General features: G+C 44.5%; 1 protein-coding gene across 1 annotated transcript in view; it reads left to right on the top strand.

The window, feature by feature from the left end:
* LOC123521502 (inositol 1,4,5-trisphosphate receptor type 2-like) overlaps window positions 1–26,509 on the top strand; it is a 183,033-nt gene that overhangs the window by 101,819 nt on the left and 54,705 nt on the right. The window contains exons 16-18 of the mRNA XM_045288408.1: window positions 12,653–12,783; window positions 13,917–14,082; window positions 26,005–26,165. Of these exons, the coding sequence (XP_045144343.1) occupies window positions 12,653–12,783; window positions 13,917–14,082; window positions 26,005–26,165 (458 nt within the window). The remainder of the gene's footprint in view (window positions 1–12,652; window positions 12,784–13,916; window positions 14,083–26,004; window positions 26,166–26,509) is intronic.

Genomic DNA, 26,509 nt, shown 5'->3' with positions numbered 1-26,509 from the left:
TCTGCTACCTTATTACTGAATATATATGTGGAGGGATCTATGTCCCCATCGTTATATATAAATATATTTGCCTATGTACTTGCCTGTGTTTATACCTCTGTAAATGTCCTTTGCCTCCTAGTTCCTTCCTCTGTTTCCTTTTAATTTCCTCTTGTCCCACGTTTGAGCTTCATTCAGCTTTCAGTAATTCCTCTTGGCTACATTGCACTTGATCAACCCCCACCAGGCATTCTAAACCTTCCTCACCAATCAATTTTAGATTAGTTGTTGTTCCCTTGTCCCTGGGTTTATTGGCTCCCCTCTTCCTTTCCTCCACGTCCCCCTCTATCATACCCCCCACCCCAACACCATTGGTCCCATTGTTTTCTCCTCACGATTGTTTATCCTGCCTATCTTATATAGATAGACATGAAAGAAAAAGGGGTGGGGTGGGGTGGGGTGGGGAGCCTATAAATTGTTCCAGGTCTGTCTGTTGACCTTTATGGGTGTTTTCCGATCGAGTCTGATGAGGTGCGAATCCCAGCCTCAGAATTCTATTTTCGGGATTTCTCAGGGATTGCGTTGCTCTGCTCCCCTTGCTGCCCTGTTGCACTCCCTTCGTGTTTCATCCTGGTGTCAGGGACGTCAGACTGTGCACAACTCCCGCAGTGTGTCTCCAGTGTTGTCCCCCATTGTGCTGTGGGTCAGTGAGGGACGCCATGTCTTGTGGTGGGGCCAGCCCTACTGTCCTCTCTTTGCACTGGCTGCTCCAAGCAGGACTATCATCCTTGGGCCTTGATGGGCCAGATGTGGTCCACTCTCTCTCTTTCTTTTTCTCCTACCCTCGTAGTTTGCTCCCATGTGTTCTGAGCAGACCCACCCCTCCCCTGAGCCGTGTCTTCAGTGCTGTCCTCTGTAGTACATTCTTTTGGGGAACAGGTCCACACAGCTGGGATTGGGGCCGGCCCCGCAGACCTCTCTGTTGGTTTGCTGCTTCATGCCGGTATGTTGGATGACAGGATTTAGAATCACTCATGCATATACCTGGCTTATGCTCACCTGACTATTGCTGTGCTACCAGTCTTCACCACGAGGGTTATCAAACTGTGTTACGCAACTGCGAGTTGGTGGTTTCAAGTATAAAGCCATGCACTTATTTCTATTATATTTCTCCCCCTCATAATCTTAGGCCTTCTCACTTTGTCTGGAGAATAGATTAAATGTTTGATCAGATTGATCTATAGTTTTCAGGGTCCCTGCTAGTCAAAAGTGGCATCAGACTCATGCTGGGTGCCACTATGGTCTCTGATCTATCAAGTTAGATATTTATTCTCGCTTATGCCATCCTCTTGTTTGACCAATGATGGAACAAGGGCTGGCAGTCTATGGCCCCTGAGACAATGCTGGATTGTTAACAGGTTTTGCATAGTCCTTGACCTAAGACTAGTTGTAGGCATTTTCTAAAGGTGAAAATAAAGAAAGGAATAGAAAGAAAAATAGGCAATGAAGACTGTATCCCACAAAGTGAATAATATTTACCATCTGGTTCATATATGTATAATGGTAAATACACACACACATATATAGAGATTCATATGTGTATGAATTCTCTATATATGTGTGTGTGTATTCATATATATATATATGAAACTCCTTGCCAAATTTCAAGTCCACGTTGGCTGCCACATCCCCCAATCTGAGGTCAGTAGGAACCCACACTATCCACTCTTGATCCTTACTTCCTTTTAATGACGCCTTCTGGGATCTTGACCTGGGCATCCGCATCAAGCTCATTTGTCAGCAACCTGCAGAATCTGTCACCACCTCAGATTCAGGTCTATCCTCTTCTGGTTCTCTCTGAATTTAAAGTCCCAGAGAGCTGTTTTGAAAATATCGACATAGTTTTACTAGTTGGGTAAAATGAAATCACTCCTAGAATATTTTTTAGCCTCCTTAAATACCAATTTAGTTTCAACAGCATTTTTCCTGTGGTACTGTACTTTAAAGAGACTATTCTTTTTCCTCACCAGAAAAATAATAATATGTTAAAACAATTATATTCTTGTTAGCACAATTATTTGTTAGCACAACTATTTTTAAAACATCATGCAGAGTATAGTAACCCTATTCCTGTCTTGATCTTCTAGTTGTGAATGTTACCCTTTTTAAAGCTATTATACTTACCCTAAGAATGCTTTGATTTTAAGAACAAAGTACCCTATTGACAAAGAACCAACAACAAAGCCAGTGGTCCTGCCGTCCAAATCTCTAAAGACGGGCCTCCATCAGGAGCCCCAACCAGCTTCGGCATTCATGGATGCTCACCCACATGCTCACCCACATCTCTGAAGGCATAGGAATCACCTCTGCCCGAGCCCGCTCCAGAGTGAGCCCTCCAAGGCCACATCCCAGTTTTGTGGAATTCTGTAAATTTTAAGCAATTCCCAGAATGTGTCATTGATGCTTATTGTAAATATTTTACTAAATATTACTAAATAGACATTTTTCAAAAAGCAAGTGAATTCTTCTGTAAAACAGGACAAAGATTACGTTAATTCCATGCCAGACCTTGATAAGACTAACAAGAGCATTATGCATTCATTCACTAATTCATCCAGCAATGTTTGCTGACTACCTACCTAGGGCCAGCGACTATACGAGGTAGATACCGTGTGTCCAGCACATTCAGTACTAAATAAATAGACATGATCCTGGCCCCAGAGGAACTTACAGAATAGTGGAGGACACATGTAAGTGACAAGAATATCATGGAGCCTAAAAGGAACTATTGCAGTGTTAGGATGGAGAATAACAAGAGAGCCTGCGTGTAGGTAGGGTAGACAGAGGAATCCTTTCCGAAGAGGAATTATTTGAGGGATGTCCTGGAGGATGAGAAGGAGCCCATCGCATGAGGGAAGACCTGTGGCGTGTTCCAGCACCTGTAGAAGATTGAGCAAAGGCCAGGTAGTCTGCTAAGCTTATTGTGTGCATTTAATCATGAAGCCCTGTGAAATAGAAACCATGAAAGAACTCAGACTAGATAAAACGTGGTGGCTCTGGTGAAGCTTAGGGTTAGTAGTTTAACCCCATCAACCATTCTGCAGGAGAAAGATGAGGCTGTCTGCTCCCATAAAGATGTACAATGATAGACACCTTATACAGGGTCTCTGAGAGTCAGACTCGGCTCAAAGGCAGTGGGTTTGGGAAGAGGCATTAAGTAAATAGACCACATCGGAGAGCTCCTAAGTCCGCCTGGATGACCGATTTCAAAGACCGTGCTCTGCGTTGTCGCCGCCTGGCTAAAGGATTAATCAACTCCTTCTCTCTAACAAGAAATTAGGCAGTGTTAAAATTTTGCTTATCAGACAATGCTTGGATAGGTTTGCTCTCTGCATTGTCTGCTAAATGCAACTTCTTATATAGAAACAGGCCAGTTATATATTTAGAGTCCTTTTGTGATACAGTTAATGCACTCAGCTACTAACTGAAAGTTTGGAAGTTCAAATCTGCCCAGAGGTGGCACAGAAGAAAGACTTGACTCTCTGCTTCTGGAAAATCAGCCATTGGAGCAGAGTTCTCATCTGACACTCATGAGGTATCCGTGAGTCAGAATTGGCATGCCAATGAGTGATGGGACAGACAAGGCAAGGGAGGGAAAGTAGAGAACTGGACCCAGCATGTGCAGAGTCCACGACATTATCTTGGGACTACATTTCCCAGAACCCTTCCTACCCCAATGGAAGTTCCAGAGCATAAGTAGGGACCTTTGAAAACACGTGGTATGCGTGAGGGTGGGATGGTCAGCCTTGCTGGCTGGTAGGGTATTCTTCCTTCCAGGAGTCTCCAAATAAGTCTCATGTGATGCCCTGGCTCTTCCAAAAGTAAATATTTCTCTTAGTAAGACAAGAAGCTGAATTCTGGTAATAATCCTGTCCAGCCCCAAAAGGGTAAGTTTGAGGAATTCTCTTCTTTGACAAGATATTGGTTTTGGATACCAGTTGATAGCCCTGAATCCAAATTTTATAAAATGGGCCCCATAAAAATGGCTATAGCCACGTATTCCTCCTTCATGCACATAAAGAACATAACTTCCCATTTCTTTAAAGACAAACTCACTGCCATCCAGTCGATGCCCCCGCACAGTGACCCTGTCAGACTGACTAAACCTGACCCGTGAGGTTCTGAGACTGTCACTGTTTGGGGGAATCGAAAGCCCAGTCTTTTCCCCCCCGGAGAGCCTGGTGGTTTCGTACTGCTGACCTTGCAGAACAACCCAACAAGTAATGACTATGCTACCAGGGACAAAGGGGGACTATTCTGTCCCCCAGATTCATTGCTCCAGTGTTAAATCTCCATCTCCCCTTGAGCTACATAAGAACCAGAAATTGGGGGGAGATTTTGCAGGAAAAGCTCCCAGTGCAGGGAGGAGCCCTGGTGGTATAATGGTTATGCATTGGGCTGCTAACGACAAGGTTAGCAGTTTGAAACCACTAGGCTCTCTGCAGGAGAAAAATGAGGCTTTATACTCTAGTAAAGTCTCAAGAAGCCCAGAGAGACAGTTTTACCCTGTCTTGTTGTGGATGTTGTTGTTCGGTGCTATCGCAACCTTATGCACAGCAGAGTGAGACACTGACTGAGACACTGTGCCATCCTTGTAAGGTTACTTACGATAGGACCCTGTCCTAGATGCTTGCGATGAGTTGAAATGGGCTTGAAGACAGTGGGGTTGTGGTTTGAGTCGGAAAGTAAGCAAGGTTGTCTTTCATCCCTGCAGTTGTGGCAACGACATGGCGGAGAGCCAAAGAGAAGTAGAAAAGCTTTTCGCAATTAGAGATCATTCTAAAATTAATCATGAAAATACCTGTATTAAGCTACCTCTTTCTAACTCATCCTTTGTATCTTTGATAAGGGAAGTAATAAAATTCACCTTGTTGGAAATTCCAGGGAGTTGCTCTTCTAGCCCTTGTCACCTTTACACGTTAGCCTACCACCTACCCACCACTGTGGCCATTGAGTCTGACTCATAGCAACCCTGTAGGACAGGGTACCACCGCCCTCTAGGATGTCCCAGGGCGTAAATCTGGCTGTCCTATCCTGCTCCGATGGCGGGTTTGAACCGCTGACCTTATGGTGGGAGGCCGAGATCTCTAACCACTGTGCTCTCAGGCCTCCTCACATTTTGCCCTCATTTATTTAAATGCAAAAGTGCACTCAAAGCAACGACCTGGTCTTTGCTGTGCAGCATAAGTCACTCGGATTTAAAAATAAATTTTCTATGTCTCTGGCTAGGATTAAAATTTAATTTGCAAACCCTATTGTGCATTTGTGATGGCCTCAGTTTGTTACCTTAGGGACAGCAGGTCTGCATTACAAAAGGCCCAGACACGCACAGTGGCATAATAACAAGCCTGGTGGAGATTGAAGGCAGAGCTGCCAGCTCCTGAGGAAGGCTCCAGTGGATGCGGGCAAGGTCATTGTCAACAGCAGAAAATTCACACAGTAACTGGCAACCAACTGTGGCTTTTTAAAAAAAAAGCAAAACTCTTTTCTTTCATTTGCTGCAGACTTCTCATATTTCCTGGACAAAAATACCCCTGTACACACACACAAAGTAATATCAAAAAGGACCAGATTTTCTAGCAAAGCGATGCATTTGGGGACCAATTTGTAAAATCAAATCAAAATGTAAGTCAAAATGTATAAGTCAAAACAGAAAAGAGGGGAAGTTCACTGATGTTCAGCATTTAAGAGTCATTCCAATTTGATGTGTGCGGGATATTTTTCTTGAATAGGAAAGATCACCGGACGCCAGAAAGTCAGCCCGAACATGTCCGCTTGGTGTGTTCATTGCCTAAAGTGTTTTTGTTTTTTCAATTCGGCATTTCTATAATGAATTGATTGTCCTTAAAGTGTTAGACTAACAAGACGGTTCTAGTTTTGCTCAAATTGTGTCCCAGTGGCAACCTGTTACAGTGGAAGCCCAAGACACATCTGCAGGATCGACACAGGAACTAAGCCTCCAGTGTTGCTCTCTCTGCACACTGGAGGGCTGGGCACACTAGGTACCCGTGTACTGAAGAGATGACCCTAGGAGATCAAGATGATACACCTACAGGAATGGTTAGAATCTGGTCACTTGATTCCCCCCTCTGATACATGTTGGGCCTGATCTGATTTTCATTATTTTCTGTGAATATTTTTTCATATTGGGGTTTGTCTCTGATGTACTTTGTCCTTGTGAGTAGCCTGTTGGATTTTTGTTAGGTGTTTTTCCTGTACATGACACCCAGGATTGCTGAACCTACAGAGACAGCAAGTAGCATAAGGGCCCCTGGGGGTCCCACAGTGGGGAGAGTAACTGGGACCTGATGTCAAGAAGTTCAGGAAGGAAGAAAATGTTCTGAAACTGACTGGTAGCAATTGCACAGTACTGCTTGATGTGATGGGACTGTGGAATGATGTGGTACCTGTATTGGCTCCCAATAAAATGGTTTTAAAAAGAAAAACGTGAACAATTGTGAGGGTGGCTCAGGACCAGGCAAAGCTCCTTCCGATTTTACAGGGGTTGCTCTGAGTCGGGGCTGGCTGGATGGCACCGAACCACAACAACACAAAGATAAGCAATGCACCGCTCTGGCCACATGTGAAAAGTGGCTTCGTTCAAGTGTAAGGGTAGAAAAGCTAACATGAATTAATACTGTTATTCAAGCATGTGCACATACATTAACAGATTTCTACATGGTGGCGGGGTATCATGTGGTGGCATGGAGACCGTGCCAGCTCACAGTGACCCTGTGTACAACAACAGTGCCACCCCGTACTTGTGATGTCAGAGCCATGGCTGCAGCCCCTGATTGGCTCAGCCCATCCCCCTGAGAGTCTGCCCCCTTTTCAGTGACCTTCTCCTTTGAGGTCAAACACGCTATCCAGGTCCTCTGGATAACATTGTCACAATATATGAGCCAAGGTCTTGCAAGCCAGCTTAGCTTCTGAGGAGCATCCAGGCTATATCTCCTTCAAGACAGATTGCTTCGTTCTTCTGGCATCCAGGATACTTACAACGCTCGTCACTAACGGGATCATTCCAAATGCACCCATGCTTCTGTGGTCTTGCGTTCTCATATTTCAACTACATCTTCTCAAAAACAACAGCAAAACAAAGCCCAATCAAGTCCATTCCCTGTCAGAGCAAGAGCAACTCAATAGGACAGAGTAGAACTGTCCCTGTGGGCTTCCAAGAGAGTTCATCTTTGTGGGAGTAGAAAGCTTCATCAATCTCCATCAGAGTGGTTGATGGTTTCGAACTGCTGACCTTGCAGTTAGCAGTCCAACAGGAAACCTAACACGTCTCACCAGGGTTCATCTTAGGTTAGGGAAAAATACTTAAATTAATAGAATCTATTTTATTCCTTTCTTCATATGAAATACTTTTATCATGAATTATGAAAAAGTACTTTATTCTACTAATGTTCAACTGAAAATTAGGGTAATTTAACATATCATTCAAATGTATGAATTTGAATTATATTAAAAACCATAACTTTTCATATGATTTAACAACCATATAACTATCAAAAGGATTATAATAGTTATTTATTGAGATGTAATTGTGTGGAAAAGAGCTCTGGTGTCTTAATGGGTTATAAGTATGTTGTTAACCACAAGGTCAGCAATTCAAAACCACCAGCTGCTCGGCAGGACACAGATAAAGCTCTCTAGTTTGGTAAAGGTACGGAGTTTGAAAAGCCACAGGGTTAATTCTACTCTGTCCTTAGGGCCACTGTGAGTCAGAATCGACTGGATAAGAGTGTGTGAGAGAGCCAGAGACAGACTGATTACCAAGCACTTACATGCCTACATTAAGTTCCTTCAATTATTTCCACATCTAATTCTTCCTTTTGGCTGTTAATAATCATACTTTCTCACTTGTTTTATTATTTCTATTTACTCCCTTACATCTGAAATCCTTTCTTTGTTGCTATTTTTTTTTCCTATCAACACTGTGTTGTTTGTTTAGTTGGCTCGTGACTCACAGCAACCCATGCACAAGTGAACAAGATATCGCCTGGTTTTGTACCATCGCCATGATCATGGGCTAGTTGGACCTTGGGGCCCAAAGGGTTTTTTTGGTCTGATTTTTGGAAGTAGATCTCCAAACCTCTTTTCCTAGTCATTCTTAGTCTGGAAGCTCCATTGAAACCTGTTTAGCACCACAGCAGCCCTCCAGCCTCCCCTGATAAGATGGAGGGTGGCTGTACTAACTTGATGCACATTGGTTGGGCATCACACACAGGTCTCTTTCATAGTAAGCCAAGACCTCTACCACAGAGCCACCGCCAGTCCTAAGAAAAACTCCTTCTGGGTTCTGTTTGCCTTCAAAGCTTTTATCCTGTCAGCCTCCTGCCTTTCAGTAACAATTCCCCTATGAAACAACTGGCCTACACTCTCTCCTTCAGTTTCTGCATTAACATCTTCCCCTTCATGAATTGTGAACTTCATCTCATTGTCATATAACCTAATTGGTAAATCTAGTGACCTTCGACTCTTCTGTGATTTTGACATTTCTTGACCCTTTAACCTTTCCACCTTTGAGTGGGAATCTCATACTCTATTTTTAGAGCATGCTGTCATCAGAGTGGAAGAAACCCACCTGAATGGGCTAGACTTGAATCTGTTGGATGTCAGCTCACCATCCGTAGTATCAGAGTTCCTTGGGACATACGAATCCCACTAATTATATCAAAGCCCATATTACCACAAAACAAAACAAAAAAAAAACAAACATTTCTTCCATCACTGAGAACACATGGCCCCAACTAACAAAAATTCAAAGCAGATTATAATTTGGTTTTTAAAGGGTTCAATTATTTTCTTCTTCATTTATTTTTAATTACAAGACAATCCAGCTTTTCCCCCCTGACTTTTTCAAATACCTTCTCATCTTCTGACCCTCTAAACCTGAAAATCATCTGAGATTCTTTCCTTGTCTTTATTAAAAGACCCTAAATCCAGTTCTTCTGGCTTGTCTCTTTCTGTGTTCTAATGGAACCATTCTTTTCCCAGGACAGCCCTGGCTGGAAGGCTCTGCACACTATTTAGTGCTGCATTTCCCCCGTGCTAAAGCCCCATCAGCTGCGGCTCATTCATCCCTCCCATTGACTCGCCCGTTCCTTCCCTTCTCACTGCCATCACCTTGGCTGAGGCTCAGAGCCCATCATGCCTGAATTATTGCAACTCCCTCCTAAGTAGTCTTTCTACCTCTAGTCATTCTCTTCTCTTCAATTCACCCAGTCTATCACTGCTCGACTGCTTGTCAGGAATCAGGGCTTTGAAGACACCCTCCCCTACCCACAGCTCCGGCTCTCCAGGATGCTTCGTGGCCTTCTGAGGCAAAGCTCTCGCAGAGAGCTCGCAGCTGGTCTCGCCTGCGTTATCTGCCCCTCCTCTCGTGCAGGCAGACCGGTTACTTTTCTCTCTGTTTTCTGTCTTTGTCCTGCCGGGTGAGATGCGTTTCCACTCCTCGCTTATGCTCCTGAATATTCGAGGCTGAGCTCCATGTCTACACTTTTAATGGACTCTCTTCTTTGGCATCCTTTGGTCTCAAATGTTCCTCTTTTGACTGTCAACTGTTTACCTCACTTCTGTGGCTTTTATCTCATGTCAGTATGGCTTGTTATTCACGTATGTTTTATCTTTGACCATTTCAGCCCTTAGGCGGTGAACTGGGAAGCAGTGGTGGTTAGTGGGAGAATTCGCTTCCTAAGCGAGACCTCCTGTTTGGATTCCCATCCACTTCATGCAAAACTTCTACCAATCTATCCCTGGAAGCTTGTGTGTTGCTTTGATGTTGAACGGGTTTCAGCGGAGATTCCAGGAGCAAAAATGGCTAGGAAGAAAGGCCTGGCGGTCCACTTCTAAAATATAAATCAATGAAAACCCCGGGGGAGCACAAAAGTTTGACCCCGTTGTACACGGAGCCACCGTGATTGGTGGTGGTTGTTTTGCCCCCTGTTGATAGTTCTCAAGTTGCTCCTATCGATTTCCAGATAAAGTGTAAACTCTTCAGTTTGGTATTTTCATCCCATGTCTTCACCACTATTCTGTGCACACAGAAACCCCAGTCATTACAATCTCCCTGCAGTTCCGCCAGCACCCATCTGTGTCTCTGCCTGTTGGCCTTTGCCCAGTTAGTCTGCTGAAATGTCTTACCTCACTAATTTACGGACTGTGTCTTACATCCCTAATTTCAGGACTCGGCTCAAGACGCTGTCCTCGATGCCCTTGTCTGTGAACACTTCCATCATGCTTCCTTGGGACCCAATGATACTGCACTGCCCATGGCCATCTAAGGAGCCCCGGTGGTGATATGGGTTAGGTGCTGGGTTACGAACTTCAGAATTGGCAGTTAAGACCCCCAGCTACTTTGTGCGAGAAAGATGAGGTTATCTGCCCCGTTAAAGATTTACAGCCTTAGCAACCCCACCGGGCAGTTCTGCTCTGCCTTTTGGGTCACTATGAGTTGGAATCAACTTGTTGGCAATGGGTTTTTTTGTTGTTGTTGTTGTTCATCTGCTGACTTCTTTTTCTTAGTGGACCTTGCATTTCTTAGGGACTGGGGCACTTTCTTTATTCCTACCTGCATTCCTAATAGCTGGCCAAAAGGCTGTTGGGATAACGACCTGAGGCAAAAAGGCCAATGGGGAGGGGCAGCTGATTATGTAGGTAACTGGCATTTACTTCAGTGAGTTTACCATGATTCAGGGTTTGGCTTCCAGCCTAAAGGCTTGGGAAGGCCACATTCCATTGTGAGAGTAGAACTGCCTGATTGTGAGAGTAGAATTGCCTGAACCAAGCTCATCGATGTTTAACTCGATCCAAAGAACATGCCTGTGGACTAGTGAGTCTTGAGCAAGATGACTGGACTGTTGCTGGCATCCACCTGGGCATTCTCACATTGCCTGCTTGCCACACAGAAAGTCCCTCCGGATACATGTGCAGCCCATCTCTCCCCGCCTCCCGAGCCCATCACGTTGTGAATTGTGTATGGGCTTTATGAGAACAAGCATCTTCATTTCCAAATTCGGAGGAAGAGGTGGGAGCACTTGCATGTAGCTTCCCTGTACTGATTAATCTGCCACTTCGTCTGTAATAAGCCTCTGTTGTGACAAGAACAGGTCGTTGCTGACTGAATAGATGAATGCCGATCACGCTGCAAACTCTGGTTGCTTGGATGGAAAGTGTAACCGTAGTTGTATAGTAGCATGCAGGTATAATCCAGATAGCTTCATTATTCGAAATCATATTTCTCCTTAAAATCTCCTTTTAACTTTCTTACACATTTCTAACTGTTTTTCCTCTCATCCTTCGTAGCCATCATGTTAGAACTCACCACCCACCGGGCTTTGAGAACCTAACCAGCACGGTGCGGCTTGAGCTTTCGCCACTGCTTTCTCTGGCTTCCTAGTCTGCCACTGCTGCTCTGACTGCTGCTGCCGCCAGCCATACCTCTTCCCCAGTTCTCCTCCCCCCTGCAGGAGTCTTGTTTCTCCTCCTTTCTAATGCAGGCTGTGCCCCCCTCCCGGGGGCTCCCCTTGAAGGTAAGTGGTCCAGCGCAGACTGGCCTCTCAAGCGCTGCGGACATTTCTGCCACTGTATTTTGCACTTGAGCATCTCTGAGCTCCGGTCTCTTCTCAAGATACATCCCAGCGGGAGTCTAAAAGGAACAGCTGCAAGGAAAAATATGGGGACCCACTACCCCTCATCCCAATGCTAATAAAGTCAGCTCCGATGAGGAAAATCGGTCATTTTATAACAAAACACCAAGCAGCTTGTTGGTTGGGCCTGGGACATGCTCACAAAATTAGGCTGTTTTATGAACTGTGTTTTTTCAACAGTTCTATTGGCATATACTTTATGTATCATACTAAAAACTGCTTTACATGGCTTAAAAATTATGCTGCCAATTTCATAGCTTTATCTTTGAAAAAGTTAATAAATATACCTAGTGGTTTTTCTCTCTTATTTTTGCCCTTCTCTCTGGTTTTTCCTAACTAGAACTTTACATGGAAATACATTGTAATTCTCATCAGCAGCCACAAGTCGGTCATTAAGAAACCTTAAGACACTTAAGGCAACCAAAATAATGAAGTACAAATATCTGTTCAAATATGTAGGCACTGACTCAGCGTGTGCACACATCCCTGTGTCAGGGTACCACCAGCATCATCTGGACCCAAACCTATAAGGAGTTTACCATGAAGCAGTCTTCCCCATCTCACAGAGGAAGACACTGAGCTTATGTCGCTTGTCCATGTCCCAGGAGGGCCACAGAGTAGAATTAGAGGATGCCCATGTGTGTCTCCTTTGTGCCTCCTGGGTGAGTCGGCTGCATTTTCAAGAGATGGAACCACAATCTTCTCACTCCAAAGCAGCATGCGACAACATGCAACATTAGCCTGTTTTATAGTTTCCCCCTCTCATTAGGTGTTCTACCTAAGGAAGACAATTTTACTGCAGGATCTTATATGTGCAGATGTGTCTGTGTGTCTTAAACATGTGCTGCCCTCTGAAACATGCTATCTGCTTCAAAGCTCGGTACCGTGAGAAAGAAAGACATCTCTGGAAAGGGGGTAATAAGATAGTCACTAAGTGTGCGTCTGTCCGGTTTGTGTAGGTGAGGAGGACTATGAAGATGGAATAGAAAGGGCATGTGACACCCTCCTCATGTGCATCGTCACCGTCTTGAACCAGGGACTCAGGAATGGTGGAGGTGTGGGAGACGTACTGAGGAGGCCGTCAAAAGATGTAAGTGGAACGAGAGGCCCTTTTCCAAGAGCCATGCAATCACTTTGTAATCCTTTGAACACCGCCTTTGCGATGCGGTTTTTGTTTTCAGGGTGTTACATTGTACCGTAGACTTAAGTACAACAGTGGCCATTAAAACTAATTAATTGCATACTAGGATTACCAAGAAACAGCTAATGTGCTAAAAGTCTGTGCCTGTTAATCGAGTTACCTCGTCTATCCAGGTTTGACCTGTGTGCTGTATTACACCCTGGAAATGATAACCACAGGCTTTGTAGAAGGGTTCAGACATAAATATCCCAAACTAGGCTGCCTCTTGTCTATCAGGTTTCTCAGTCATCACAACCAGGGTACTTGCTGCTTCTGCATAGGAATAGCTTCCATTATTTCTGCATAATGAGTATAAAATTTGAACATATTCTAATAGGAATTCACTTATTAAGGTGACAAGGACGAGCAAAAGGCCTCACTAGCTGCAAAATCTCAGACACCAGGGTCCGGGCTCTAAAATAATCTCCGTTCTGCCACAGGCAAGCTGTGTGATGCTGCCAAGTCGCCTAGCCTTTCATTACCTCGGCCGGCCTTCCGGTGCTCACACAGCTGGACTCAGCGATCTCGAATGTGTCCTGTAGTGTTGTTTGCCCATGGAGATAGGGTGGGGCTGCATGTACTTGACCCTTTGAAGGCAAGAGCACATTCTATTTCAAAAACTGACAAGTCATTAGATCCTCCTTTGCTAATTGCTGACCTTTGGCACGGTGTTCAATGCCTTTAGTGGGGCTTCTGGGCCTAGAGCCACAGAATGTCTTAGGAAAGTGCTTGCGAATGAAAGACGCGTCTCCCAGCGGGGAGTTCGAGCGAAAAGAAGGGGTTCTGAGAATTGACTGAGAAGTGTTTCTCACAATTCCTGAAATCTGGGATAGAAAATGTGTCATATCTGAATGATTATGAAACTTGAAATGCCGTGTCATACCCACTTAGCGAACATCTGTTCCATGCATCTTCAGTGCTAAACAGTGTGCTAGATCAGTAGGTTTGAAAGTGTGTGTATGTATGGATGTATCTAATATTTAATCTGTTATATACAAGTATTACATGTGTCATCTCCCCCCCCCCCACCCTTTTCTTTTCAGGAGCCCTTATTTGCTGCTCGGGTGGTTTATGACCTTCTGTTTTTCTTCATTGTTATCATTATTGTTCTGAACTTGATTTTTGGTGTTATCATCGATACCTTTGCTGATCTCAGAAGTGAAAAACAGAAAAAAGAAGAAATTCTAAAGACAACCTGCTTTATCTGCGGTAAGTGTTCTCAAGATGCTAAATAAAATAATGATGGGGAAAACAGCTCGGCAGAAAGAAAGGGTTGGAATGCCTTATTTGTCAGACTTTTGGAAAAATCATTTCAAAAGGAAGACTGGAGACAACACAAATTATGTGACTGAGCATTAGACTAGAGGCCTCTGCTTCCATAAATAGAGGAGAGCATTAAATGGCAAGGCGATCCTATCATTATTTCTGCAGTTTGTGTGGTTCGTTGGCTACAGAATGTAATCCAAAATGCCCAGAGGGTCCATAAAGTGGCAAGTAAGTTTTTAATTTACTGTGGTAACACATTGATTAAACACTGGAGTGAGTTTATTTTATTTTGTTACATTATTAATCCAGAGACGGTTTTTCTGGAAGCTTGAACCTTGTGCTCACTGATCGCACTCTGCTTTGGATTCTGAAAGGTGCTTTCTTGTACCTTTAAAGCAAACTCTCTTTTTTGCCCTCCTTTCCTTCCTCCCCGGCGTCCCCCTCACTATCTCTCTCCTCCCTTCCGATTGCATGCTCCTCCTCGTCCCTCATCACGCCTCACTGGGCCCCAAGGGCCTTCTCTCTGCTCCATCCTCCCCCGTGGGTCCAGTCTCTGAGTCAGGTTTGTCTGCCCTGGTCTCCTGTCACCCAGGGATCCTTCCCTGCCTCCCGTTGTCGTCAGCTCCAGATGATCGCATCATCCATTTTTCTGTAATGGGCTGAAGACATTTGGGGGAAAGTCTCAAAGCAAGCATAAGAGCTTCACTACATAGTAAGTTTGTATAACGGAAACGGAACCCTGGGTAAATCCCATTCCCTCCTTCATTTGTCCCTGGTTGACTGTCTCATTTCTCTCCAGGGCTTTTTAAAATCCTCCCAACATTTCTCTCACAGTTGGAAGTGTTCCGTGGAATAATGTATACCAATGTGCTAATTCGAGAGAAACCAACGTGCATAAGACACCTTGTTTCTGGGGTGTTCCCAGTTAGTTGTGGGGTACAAGCACAATAAGCACCCTTCATACTTAAAGTACTGCCACCACTCGTCTGCCACTGGCATATGGGAAGCCAAGCCACTGATGTGTCAAATATAAGGTCATGTGTTACTTTAAAGAATAAAATGCTCCCGACCCAAGCCACGGTGTTTTCTTCATCCCACATGCATACCGAAGCTGGAGAGCGACTACGAGGCCAGCAGAAGGGTTTCATTGTGGTGCTGGCAGCGGATAATAACTGTACTGTGGACTGCCGGAAGAACTACGTACAGCTTATAGTGCTTACAAGTGTAACGAGAATGCTCTTCAGAACTGAGGATGGCATGAGTTTGTCTCACATATTTTGGATATGTGGTCAGGAGGCACCAGCTCTTGGAAAAGACATCATGCTTGGTGAAGCAGAGGGGCAGCGATAAAGAGGAAACTCCTCAAGAGGTGGAGTGGCACAGCAGGGGCACGCACAGGGATGCTTGAGGATGGTACAGACGGGGCAGTATTTTGTTCTGTCGTGCATAAGGTGACTGTCCGAGCTGACTCGAAGGCATCCAACAGCAGCGGCTTCCTGCGCTGAGGGTCATGATAGAGTTACTCCGAGGGAACTCAAGTACCCGAAGGAAAGGCATCGCTTCAGGTGGTGGTTCTCGTGGTCAGTGCCCATGGGCTTGGCTCCAACTCCGGCAGGCCCCTTTCCAACAGAACTAACTATCACCCAGCGCGCATCATCTTTACAAACATTGAGATGTTCAAATCCATTGCTGTGGTCACGATCTAGTTAGAGTCCTTCCCATTCAGCGCCACTTGGGGCAGTATTCTGTTGTGTTCCAAAAGGTGCCCATTGGCTACGTTTGGGGACTAAGCCTTTCTTTCTAGTTGGTCTCGGTATCAGAGCTCTACTACAACTTGTCCATCATGAATGGCACTCCTGGTATTTGAACTACCAGTGGCAGAACTTCCAGTGTGAGAGCCACAGGTATGCCTCCATAGAGCAGCAAACTGACAGATGAATTTGGGTTGAGGTGGAAAAGAAAGGCTTCTTAGGATAAATGGTGACTGTGCTCCATCTAAAGGATGAAAAAGAGTTACCCAGATCATGGTGGGTCGAAGCATAAGGGCTAGCGCAAACAAAGTCACAGAGAGGGAAGTAGCACAGGTTGTGGGTGTGCACAATTCAGAGCCGGATCTACAGGAGATGAGATGGGTGAGATGATGCAGGGTCTGTCTGTGTGTTAAGCAGCTTGAACCTGATTCTAGGGAATGATAAAGTGCGATGAGCCATGAGCCTTTTTAAGCAGGTCCACTTTTGTTTTAGGGCATGGTGGAGGTTATGGGGAGGTAAGTCCTCGGGACAATATGGAGGCATCCTAACCAGGAGGAGACCATTGTCACGGTCCAAGTGAAAGGGAATGAAGTCATGGTTCAGGAAAGGTCTGGTAACAATAGGAAGATCAGAGGTCGGGTGACTAGAAGCAGATATAATATAATACACTGATAGCTTGGGTGACTGGGTAGAGGTGTATAATTGAGTTTGAAAATAGAGGAAATGTAATTTAAGGTAAGGATACGTGAAGTTGAGGTTTAGGAATATTGAAAGTGAGGTGTGTGTAGTGAACATACCTGTGAGATCCATTCATGGATGAGAATATGTGAATTTGAGCCTCAGAGACTAAATCTATATTGGAGAAAGTAATTGGGGAATCTTTAGCCTGCTTGTGGTAGTAAGTTCTTGAATGGGAAGGAGAATGCTGGGGTTGGGGAGGGCATGTAGAATGAGAAATGTACAACTGGAAAACACCAGCCCTGGGGAGTTAGAAGCAGAGGAACACACACAAACTACAAACGCCAAGTCAGGAGGGTATAAGGAGAACCAGGAATGTGTGAGGAAGTGAGCGTTTCAAAAAATAGCAGAAACAGCCTTTGGATGGAAGGCATTATCAGCTGTGTCAAAGCCTGGCGACCAGTCCCGTGTTGTGGGTGGATGCTATCCAGCCCCTTTTGACTCACAGTGACAGAAACGTCCCCTTCTTAGTTTTGTTGCAGCGCTGTGTCAATCCACCTTGTTGAGGGTTTCTGTTTTGATGGCCCTCTGCGTAACCAACACAATGTCCTTTTCCAGGGACTGGTCTCTTTTGAGAACGTGCCCCAAAGGATGCGAGACAAATGCTTCTAAGGAGCATTCTGACCGCACTTCTAAAAAACAGATTGGTTTGTTTGGCCAAGGACATAAGCAGTGAAAGAGAGCATTTGCCTTTCTTATTTGGGAGGACTTGAGGTCATTTTCTTGGTGACGTAAGAAAATGTAGCGAATTGTAATATGCTGGGAGGAACTTGCTCCTGGCTACTGAGACAAAAAGAAGAGCTTCCTTCTATGTGTCTCTAGATTAGAAGGGCACCCCAAGAGCACGGTGCTGCCAAGGATGGTGTCAGTCCAAGATCTGGGGGACTTGGGGAAGAGAACAATAAGCCTGGACACGCATGATACTCCTTAAATCTTAGAAAGGAATATTCCTCCACTTTTTAGAGAAGAAAAACGAACCACACCCAAAATATTTGTTAAAAAATTTTTATATCGTTTTATTAGGGGCTCATACAACTCTTATCACAATCCATACATACATCAATTGTGTAAAGCACATTTGTACGTTCATTGCCCTCATCATTCTCAAAACATTTGCTCTCCATGTAAGCCCCTGGCATCAGCTCCTCATTTTTCCCCTCCCTCCCCGCTCCCCCCTCTCTCATGAACCCATGACCATTTATAAATTATTATTTTGTCTTATCTTTCCCTAGCCAACATCTCCCTTCACCCACTTTTCTGTTGTCCATCCCCCAAGGAGGAGGTTATATGTAGATCCTTGTAATTGGTTCCCCCTTTCCAACCTACCCTCTCTCCACCCTCCCAGTATCACCACTCACACCACTGGTCCTGAAGGGATCATCGGCCCTGGATTCCCTGTGTTTCCAGTTCCTTTCTGTACCAGTGTACGTCTTCTGGTCAAGCCAGATTTGTAAGGTAGAATTGGGATCATGATCATGTGGGGGAGGAAGCATATAGGAACTAGAGGAAAGTTGTATGTTTCATCGTTGCTATATCGTACCCTGACTGGCTCGTCTCCTCCCAGAGACCCTTCTGTAAGGGGATGTCCAGTGGCCTACAAATGGGTTTTGGATCTCCACTCCGCACTCCCCCTCTCATTCACAATGATATGAGTTTTTCTTCGGATGATGCCTGAAACCTGATCTCTTCGACACCTTGTGGTCGCACAGTCTAGTGTGCTTCTTCCATGTGGACTTTGTTTCTTCTGACTTAGATGGACGCTTGTTTACCTTCAAGCCTTTAAGACCCCAGACGCTATATCTTTCGATAGCTGGGCACCATCAGCTTTCTTCACAACATTTGCTTATACACCCGCTTTGTCTTCAGCGATTGTGTCAGGAAGGTGAGCATCAAAGAATGCCAATTTAATAGAAGAAAGTATTCTTGCATTGAGAGAGTACTTGAGTGAAGGCCCAATGTTCTTCTGCTACCTTAATACTAAACCTATAAATATATGCACATAGATTTATTTCCCCATCCTCATATATAAATATATTTACATATGTACATGCCTTTTTTAGACCCCTATAAATGCCCTTTGCCTCCTAACTCTTTCCTCTATTTTCTTTGACTTTCTTCTTGCCCCATTCTCATGCTCAGTCTTCATTTGGGTTTCAGTAATTCCTCTTGGTTACATTACCCTTGATCACACTCTACCAGGCCTCCTATACCCTCCTCACTACCGATTTGGATCACTTGTTTTTCCCTTGTCCCTGGGCTTGTTAAAACCACTACCTTTCCCCCAACCTCCCCCTCTCCCATGTACCCCCAGAACTGTCGGTTCTGTTGTTTTCTCCTTCAGATTGTTCATCCAGCCTATCTTATTTAGAGACCTGTGGAGATAATAACATGCACAAAAACAAGACAGAGCAAAACCAAGCAACAATATACAACAAAACAACAACAACACCAAACCAATGATAAAAAAAAAAAAACAAGAAAGAAAAGCTTATAGTTAGTTCAAGGACTATTTGTTGGCCTTTAGGAGTGTTTTCCAGTCCAGTCTGTTGGTACACCATGCCCTGGCCCCAAAGTCCACCTTTGGCATTCCCTGGGGACCTCGTGCTCCGTTCCCTTGCTGTTCTTTTGCACCCAGTTAGTGTTTTGCTTCGCTGTGGTGAGATCAGATTGGTTGCAATTCCCACACTGTGTCTCCGTTGTTGTCCCCTGTAGGGCTATGGGTCAATGAGGGATGTCATGTCTCACAGTGGGGCCAGCCATGTAGTCCTCTCTATGGACTGGCTGCTCTAATTGGGAACATCGTTCTCAAAGCCTGGTAAGCCAGGATGTGCTCCACTTTCTCCTCCTCCCCCTTCATCTGCTCCCGTGTGCTCTGATCAGATATGTCCCTCTCCCAGAGCTGCAGATTCAATGCCATCCTTTGAAATAAATTCTTCTGGGGATAGGGGTAGGTATCCATGTAATAGTTGGGATTGCGGCTGGCCCCTCAGACCTCTCCACTGGTTCCCTACTCCACGCCGGCATGTTGCATTCACATCTTGGAGTACTGGGTTGAAGTCTGGTCCCTCTTTCCCTGTGAAGATATAAACAATACCCTAGTGCCCTGTGCCCCGGCTACCCATTTCTTTTTTATTATTATTTTTATTTCCTTTCCCTGCCTCCTTTTTAGTTGTCTGCCATTGTATCCCTGGATTTGTTCTGGTCCCTGCCGTATTATCTGGTCCTCACCCCAGGAATGTTTGTATACAGTAGCTTTTTCCCTATGCCCCTTTTGCATTTTTTTTTAAAGCTTACCTCAGCAGACTCATGTTGTAGTTGTCCTTTTGTGCTTGGCTTACTTCGCTTAGCATGATCTCCTCCAGTTCTTCCCATGCAGGGATATGTTTCATACGTTCATCACTGCTTTTTTAGTGATGCATAGTACTCCATTGTATGTTTGTACCACAGATTTTTAATCCACTCGTCAGTTGATGGAAATTTGGGTTGTTTCCAACTCCTTGCAACTGTGAACTGTGCCGCAGTGAACATTGAAGCACAGATGCCTGGCTTTGGTTTGTTTCTTGCCTCTTCTGGGTAGATGCCCAGTAGGGGAATTGCTGGGTCATATGGTAACTCAATTTCCATCTGTTGTAGATATCACCAGATAGATTTCCATAGTGGCTGTACATACTTACAAGTCCACCAGCAGTGTATGAGAGTTCCTGTCTCCCTACAGCCCCTCCAACACTTGTTGCTTTCTGATTTTTTAATTGTGCTATCTTTGAGGGTATTAGGTGGTACCTCATTGTTGTTTTAATTTGCATTTCTCTTATGGCTAAAGATCAGGAACATTTTCTCATATGTGTGTTGGCCATTTGGATTTCTGCCCCTGTGAAACTTCTGTTCAGGTCCTTTGCCCACCTCCTCATTGGGCAATTAGTTTTTTTTCTTTTTGGAAGCTAGAAAAGCATTGTACATTTTAGTAATAAGGCCTTTGTGTGTTGTGTCATTGCTAAAGATGTTTTCCCAGTCAGTGGGCTCTCTTTTTTTTTCTTTTTTTTTTAACATTTTATTAGGGGCTCATACAACTGTTATCCCAATCCATACACACATCAATTGTGTAAAGCGCATTTGTACATCGTTTCTCAAAACATTTTCTCTCCATTTAAACCCCCGACATTAGGTCCTCATTTTTCCCCTCCCTCCCCGCTCCCCCCTCCCGCATGTGCCCTTGATAGTTTATAAATGGGTATTTTGTCATATCTTGCCCTGTCCGACGTCTCCCTTCATCCACTTTTTGGTTGTCTGTCCCCCAGGGAGGAGGTCACACACAGTTCCATGTAATCGGTTCCCTCTTTCCTACCCATTCTCCCTTTACCCTCCCTGTTTTGCCACTCACACCACTGGTCCTATAGGGGTCATCCGTCCTGGATTCCCTTTATTTTCAGTTCCTATCTGTACCAGTGTACCTCCTCTGGTCTAGCCAGTCTTGCAAGATAGAATTCGAGTCATGGTAGTGGGAGCAGGGAGGAAACCTTTAGGAACTAGAGGAAAGTTGTATTTCTCATCAGTGGGCTCTCTTATTACTCTCTTGGTGAATTCTTATGATATACACAGGTGTTTTATCTCCAGTATATCCCATTTGTCAATTTGTGCCTCCTATGTGTTGGTGGCCTATTCCCTGTGCCACAGTTCTCAAGTTGGTCCCAATTCCCTCATTGATGGCCCTAATAGTCTGAGGTTTAACTTCAAGGTCTGTTATCCACCTTGAGCTTATTCTTGTGCGAGGAGTGAGATAAGGGTCTTGCTTCATTTTTCTGCAGGTAATTATCCATTTTTTCCAGCACCACTTGTTAAAAAGGGCATCTGCTTCCCATTTGATATTTTTGGGGCCCTTATCAAAGATCCGTTGTCTGTATGCTGATGATTTTATTTCTGGGTTTTCAGTTCTTTTCCATTGGTCTGAGTATCTGTCTTTTTACCAATACCATGCGGTTTTGACAACTGTGTCTGTACAGTATGTGCTAAAGTCAGGTAAAGCAATCCCTCCCACTGTGTCCTTCTTTTTGATGAGTTCTCTGCTAATTCTGGGCTTCTTCCCTCTCCATATGAAGTTGGTAACCAGCTTTTCCATTTCTTTGAAGAAAGATGAGGGTAATTGTATTGCACACCCAAAATATTTTATCCTATTTTTATGTTCTCTATGTGAAACGTATTCCCACTTCTATTTCTTCACATTCAATTACCACCTCTTTTTCTTTTCCTATATTCTAAATATCTGCAGGTGTATTTTCTTCCTGTCTATCTCTTTTCAGAACACCAAGAAGACCCAGTTTTCTTTTAAAGGCTAATGCTTCTCTTTATCTGTGTCCTTGATTCTCTTAAAGACCACTTTTGCTGAGCCTTATTCTATCTTTCTGTTATAATCACATTCATCATCATCCTTTCAAAATACAGAAATGATTGTTTATTGAAGGCCTACTATTTGCCATACTGAAGACAAACTCACCATGTGCCACCCCTTTCCATTTTGCGTCACCCCTTTCTATCATGCACCACCCCTTTTCATTTTGTTCCTCTAACTCAATGGCGCTCAACCTTCTCATGCCGCGACCCTTTCATACAGTTCTGCATGTTGTGGTGACCCCCAACCATAACATTATTTTCATTGCTAATTCATAACTGTAATTCTGCTACTGTTATGAATCAGGCACCCCCTGTGAAAGGGTCATTCGACCCCCAAGGGGGTCATGACCCACAGGTTGAGAACCGCTGCTCTCATCCCTTATCTGGACTGCCATATCACAGGTATGTTTCCTCCTGTTGCCTTGAGTTTTTTAGGCTCACAACCACTCTCGCATCTCTTTTTTCCCCCTATTCCAGGTGCACTTGTGACTCTGTGCTAATAGATCTGTGTTCACTGAGCTCCCATTATCCCACATCACCCTGTTGTCTCACCCTGACTTGGCGCACTGCCATGTGGCCTGTTCCGCGTGGCCAGACGAATCTTTCCATTTTGAGTTGATGATTTCTCTACTCAGAAACCTTCAGTAGCAGTGGACAATCCGTAACTGTCATTCTCCTGGTGTATAATGTGCCCTACCTTTTTACCTGTTGCTCTATATTTACAGGTCAAGCTCTAGTGCCATTGTATTTCTGACCTTTAACTTCCCGGACTCTTCTGGCCTTCTCAGCCAAGGGGTTTCCATTTGGGATGTCCCATCTCCGGAGCTGTTACACTCTTGTCCCATCTCTGAGACCTCACTCCCATGCTTTGATCCCACAAACGTTTATCTTTTCTTACTAACCGGCAGGAATGTGCTCCTCTGAAATTCTATCACACTCAGCCATGTGGTACTCAGCGTATGTGTTGGTCTCACCTCTGCTGCTGCACCTGTGCATCACTGCTGGATTATAGGGAGTGCGTACATGACTCCACTGGTTCCACGTCCTGGGCGTGGTTGGCCAGGTTTCTCGTCTTCTTGAGCTATGGTTTCCTTATCTGGGGAATGTAATGTTTTGTTTGGGGATTGTAGGGAATATAAATGCAATGAAATATGTAAAAATCCCTGGCACGATGCTTAATTAAGATTAAGTCCTGAGTGCATGATAATATTTCTTCTTTAAGTGATACGTGCTTTCTCTGCATTTATACCACCAAAAATCAAACCTACAGCCACCCAGTCCATTGTGGCTCATGGGGACGCGATAGGACAAAGTAGAACTGCCCTTTCAGATTTCCAAGACAATAAATCTTTAAAGGAGCATGCAGCCACCTCTTTGACCTTGGAGCGCTGGTGAGTTCAACTGCAGCTCATTGCATAATCCATTCTACTACTAGGGTGACTTTATGACTCCATAGTATGCACAAAAGCCCAAACCAAACTCACGCCTCTCAAGTCAGTCTGACCCATAGCGACCCTATAGAACAGAGCCGAGCTACTCCTCAGGGCCTCCGAGGCATTTAATCGTTACAGGAGCAGACAGTCTCATCCTCTCTCCTAGAGCGGCTGGTGGGTTGCTAACTTTTCGGGTAACAGCCAGTGCAGATCCCATTGTGCCACCAGAGTTCTCTGCATGATACAGATACAGATACATATAGTATGACATGAAGACATATGTGATTAAAAGCCGGCTCAATAAATGAGCCGCAAACTAGCCTTGTCCCTACCCTTGTGTCACTTAAAACTTACAAAATAAAGATAAAGGAAAGTAATAAATTGGCAGATGCTGCAGACAGACTGAAGAGCCAGTGGACACTAATTTCAGGTTGCTCTAAGTTTTGCTCATGGAAAGTATCATTTCAGTGGAGGACATGTGCCCATAGGGACACTGTTCAGTTGCTATCGTGTTGGCCCATAAGGCTCACTTTCAGCAGGAGATTGCTAGGTCTGGGCCCTGAGGCACCTCTGGATAAGCTTGAAGCGTAAATAGTTGGGCTACTAGCTGAGTTGCTTATTGTTCGTGCCACCCAGGGACTCCCCATGCCCACCAGGTCATGGAGTGCTATATCAGGAAGCACAAGGAGATGCTAGACCCATATGGTCTATTTTCTAGAGACTTTATGTTTATTAAAATATTTGAGGGGATATGTAATTATTTTTGAGTAAATTTAAACGGCACGAATGGCATCTTTATGCTAGAAAAATATAAAAGCAAGTTTCGTGTGAATTTCAAAAACAAAATACAGCATGACATCCACCTCTTCTCCATGAACCACGATCATGTTCCAAGGTCAGACGTTGAAAGCATGAGGCCTTCTCGACCTTTCATGGAATGCACCAGAGAAGAATTCCCTTTGCCCTCCCCAGTGCTGGTACTGAAGCTCATGAGGCAAAACGGATTCAAAGGCAGTAGGTTTGGGCTTTATTCATATATGATGGTGCTGTTGGGTAAATGTTGGATTGCTAATGGCAAGGTTGGTGGTTCAAACCCTCCAGCCGCTCCTGGAGAGAAAGATTTGGCTCTGGGTTCCAGTAAAGAGTCATAGCACCAGAAACCTGATATAGGGTCGCTATGAATCGGGGTCCACACAATGGCAGTGGGCTTGGTTTTGTTGCAACTCCTTGGTTGGGAGCTGTTGCAGCAATCTCACGAGCAGTAGTAATGGATCCAACCAGAGTCATGCCAGTGGATGTGGTGAGAGAAGTGCTTATATCCTGGATACCGTTTGAAGGTAGAGCCAATGTTTTTAAACCCGATTGGATGTGGTATGTGAAAGAGAGTATTCAAGGGTGACTCCTAAGTTTGGGTTTGAGCATCTGGAAGGATGAGTTGCCATCAAATGAGACAGGGGACCTGTGGCTGGAGCAGATTTGCGGAAGAGAATCAGAGTTTATTTGGGGCCTGCTGAGCTGATGACAGGTCAAATAAGATGAAGCGTAGACCCAAGCCAGCTACAATTTGTGGCCTTTTCTTTAAAATTGTCCAGTAATATCAGTTAAAAGGGCATTCCTTGTTGGAACAGATTTCTTACTTGTCATGCTTTGTATCTTATTATTTAAAGAACCCACCTCATACTTGAGTGAGCTTTTTAAAATATATATACTTAAGAAAAGAGTAGCCAGAATTGGAATTCAATTTCCTGGCTGCTGCTGCTTTAGTATCAGAACTACAAAACCCGACGGGATCCCAACATCCCATTTAACTTGGCAATCGAATTCATTTTTCCAGAAATGTTTTCCTTCATCTCCGTTCATTTCCTTTCATCCACTCCTCAACCTTTGAGAGAAAAGATGCTCCCTGTCCAGATCCTCTCTCCAGCATCCTTCCAGGGGTTGGAAATACACGCAGAAACTTGAGCAGACTGGCCCCTCCCCAAAATGCCTGGCCCACAGATGTCTCAAAGGCTGGCTGAGCGCTCAGTGGGAGCCCTCGTTGCCCTCCCCGTGCAGATCGCTGTCTTCGTCGCCTGCCCTTTCCTGATTGCAAGTGGTCTTGAAGAGACGACCCTTTGGCTGCCTTCACCCTTCGCACCCACATCCCTGAAGAAAATGGCGGGAGGGGAATGGCATTCTTTGTTCTTTCCTGATTAGAGAGAATGCTTTTCCTTGCTTTCATGTTTACTTCTGAATCCTAGGTTTGCTGTCCAGGAAAATGTAGCCAATTTGATATAGCTATATTTTAAATTATCTGCAAATTTCCCATCTGTAATAAGACTGCGTGTTTCCAAATATCCATGGGTGGGGGGGTGGGATATGACTTGGAAAGAAAGCTATCAACTTTGGCCCCTTTTCTGAAGGTCAGATGTGCTGTGTTGCTTTTATTCAGAACATTGTAAATTGGCGCACTCCTGCAGAAAGTGTTTTCACTATCATTATTGTGTTTTGTTTTATCCTGAGAAGGAAATGCTGATTAAATGACAGGTGACGTATATTCTGTTTCCCGTGTTCTGCAGGACTCGAGAGGGACAAGTTTGACAATAAAACAGTTTCCTTTGAGGAGCACATTAAGTCGGAGCACAGTATGTGGCATTATCTGTACTTCATCGTTCTGGTGAAAGTTAAGGACCCCACTGAATACACTGGACCTGAAAGTTACGTGGCTCAAATGATTGTGGTGAGTAATTGGAGGGCCTCATCTGTGCCTACATTGCATTTTGGATGTTTCTCCCTTCTCTACTCTAACTCCTCCTCAAAAATACAAAGGTTCTAGGAATGGACTTTTAAATAGAGCTGACCACCACTGAAGAACCTGAGAGGGGTGAAGTCCATGGCTCCTAGTAGATTGCTTGGTTAAAGGAATCTCAACACCTGTCACCTCCTGTGCAATGAGTAGCATGCTTTTAGTATCTCTGTCGTCTTCTGACTGCAGGCCTCTTGTAATTGCTGATGTTCCAAATCCACAAATATGAAACCTATCATCAAACATGAGCAAAAGATGTACAGTTGGAGAAAGTCTTT

This window comes from Echinops telfairi, unplaced genomic scaffold (assembly GCF_000313985.2).
Source record: "Echinops telfairi isolate 266 unplaced genomic scaffold, ASM31398v2 ScPeMD7_21;HRSCAF=78, whole genome shotgun sequence".
In the NCBI taxonomy this organism is placed as follows: Eukaryota; Metazoa; Chordata; class Mammalia; order Afrosoricida; family Tenrecidae; genus Echinops; species Echinops telfairi.
Note: the sequence above shows the minus strand (reverse complement) of the source record. Positions and strands in the feature narration are given on the sequence as shown.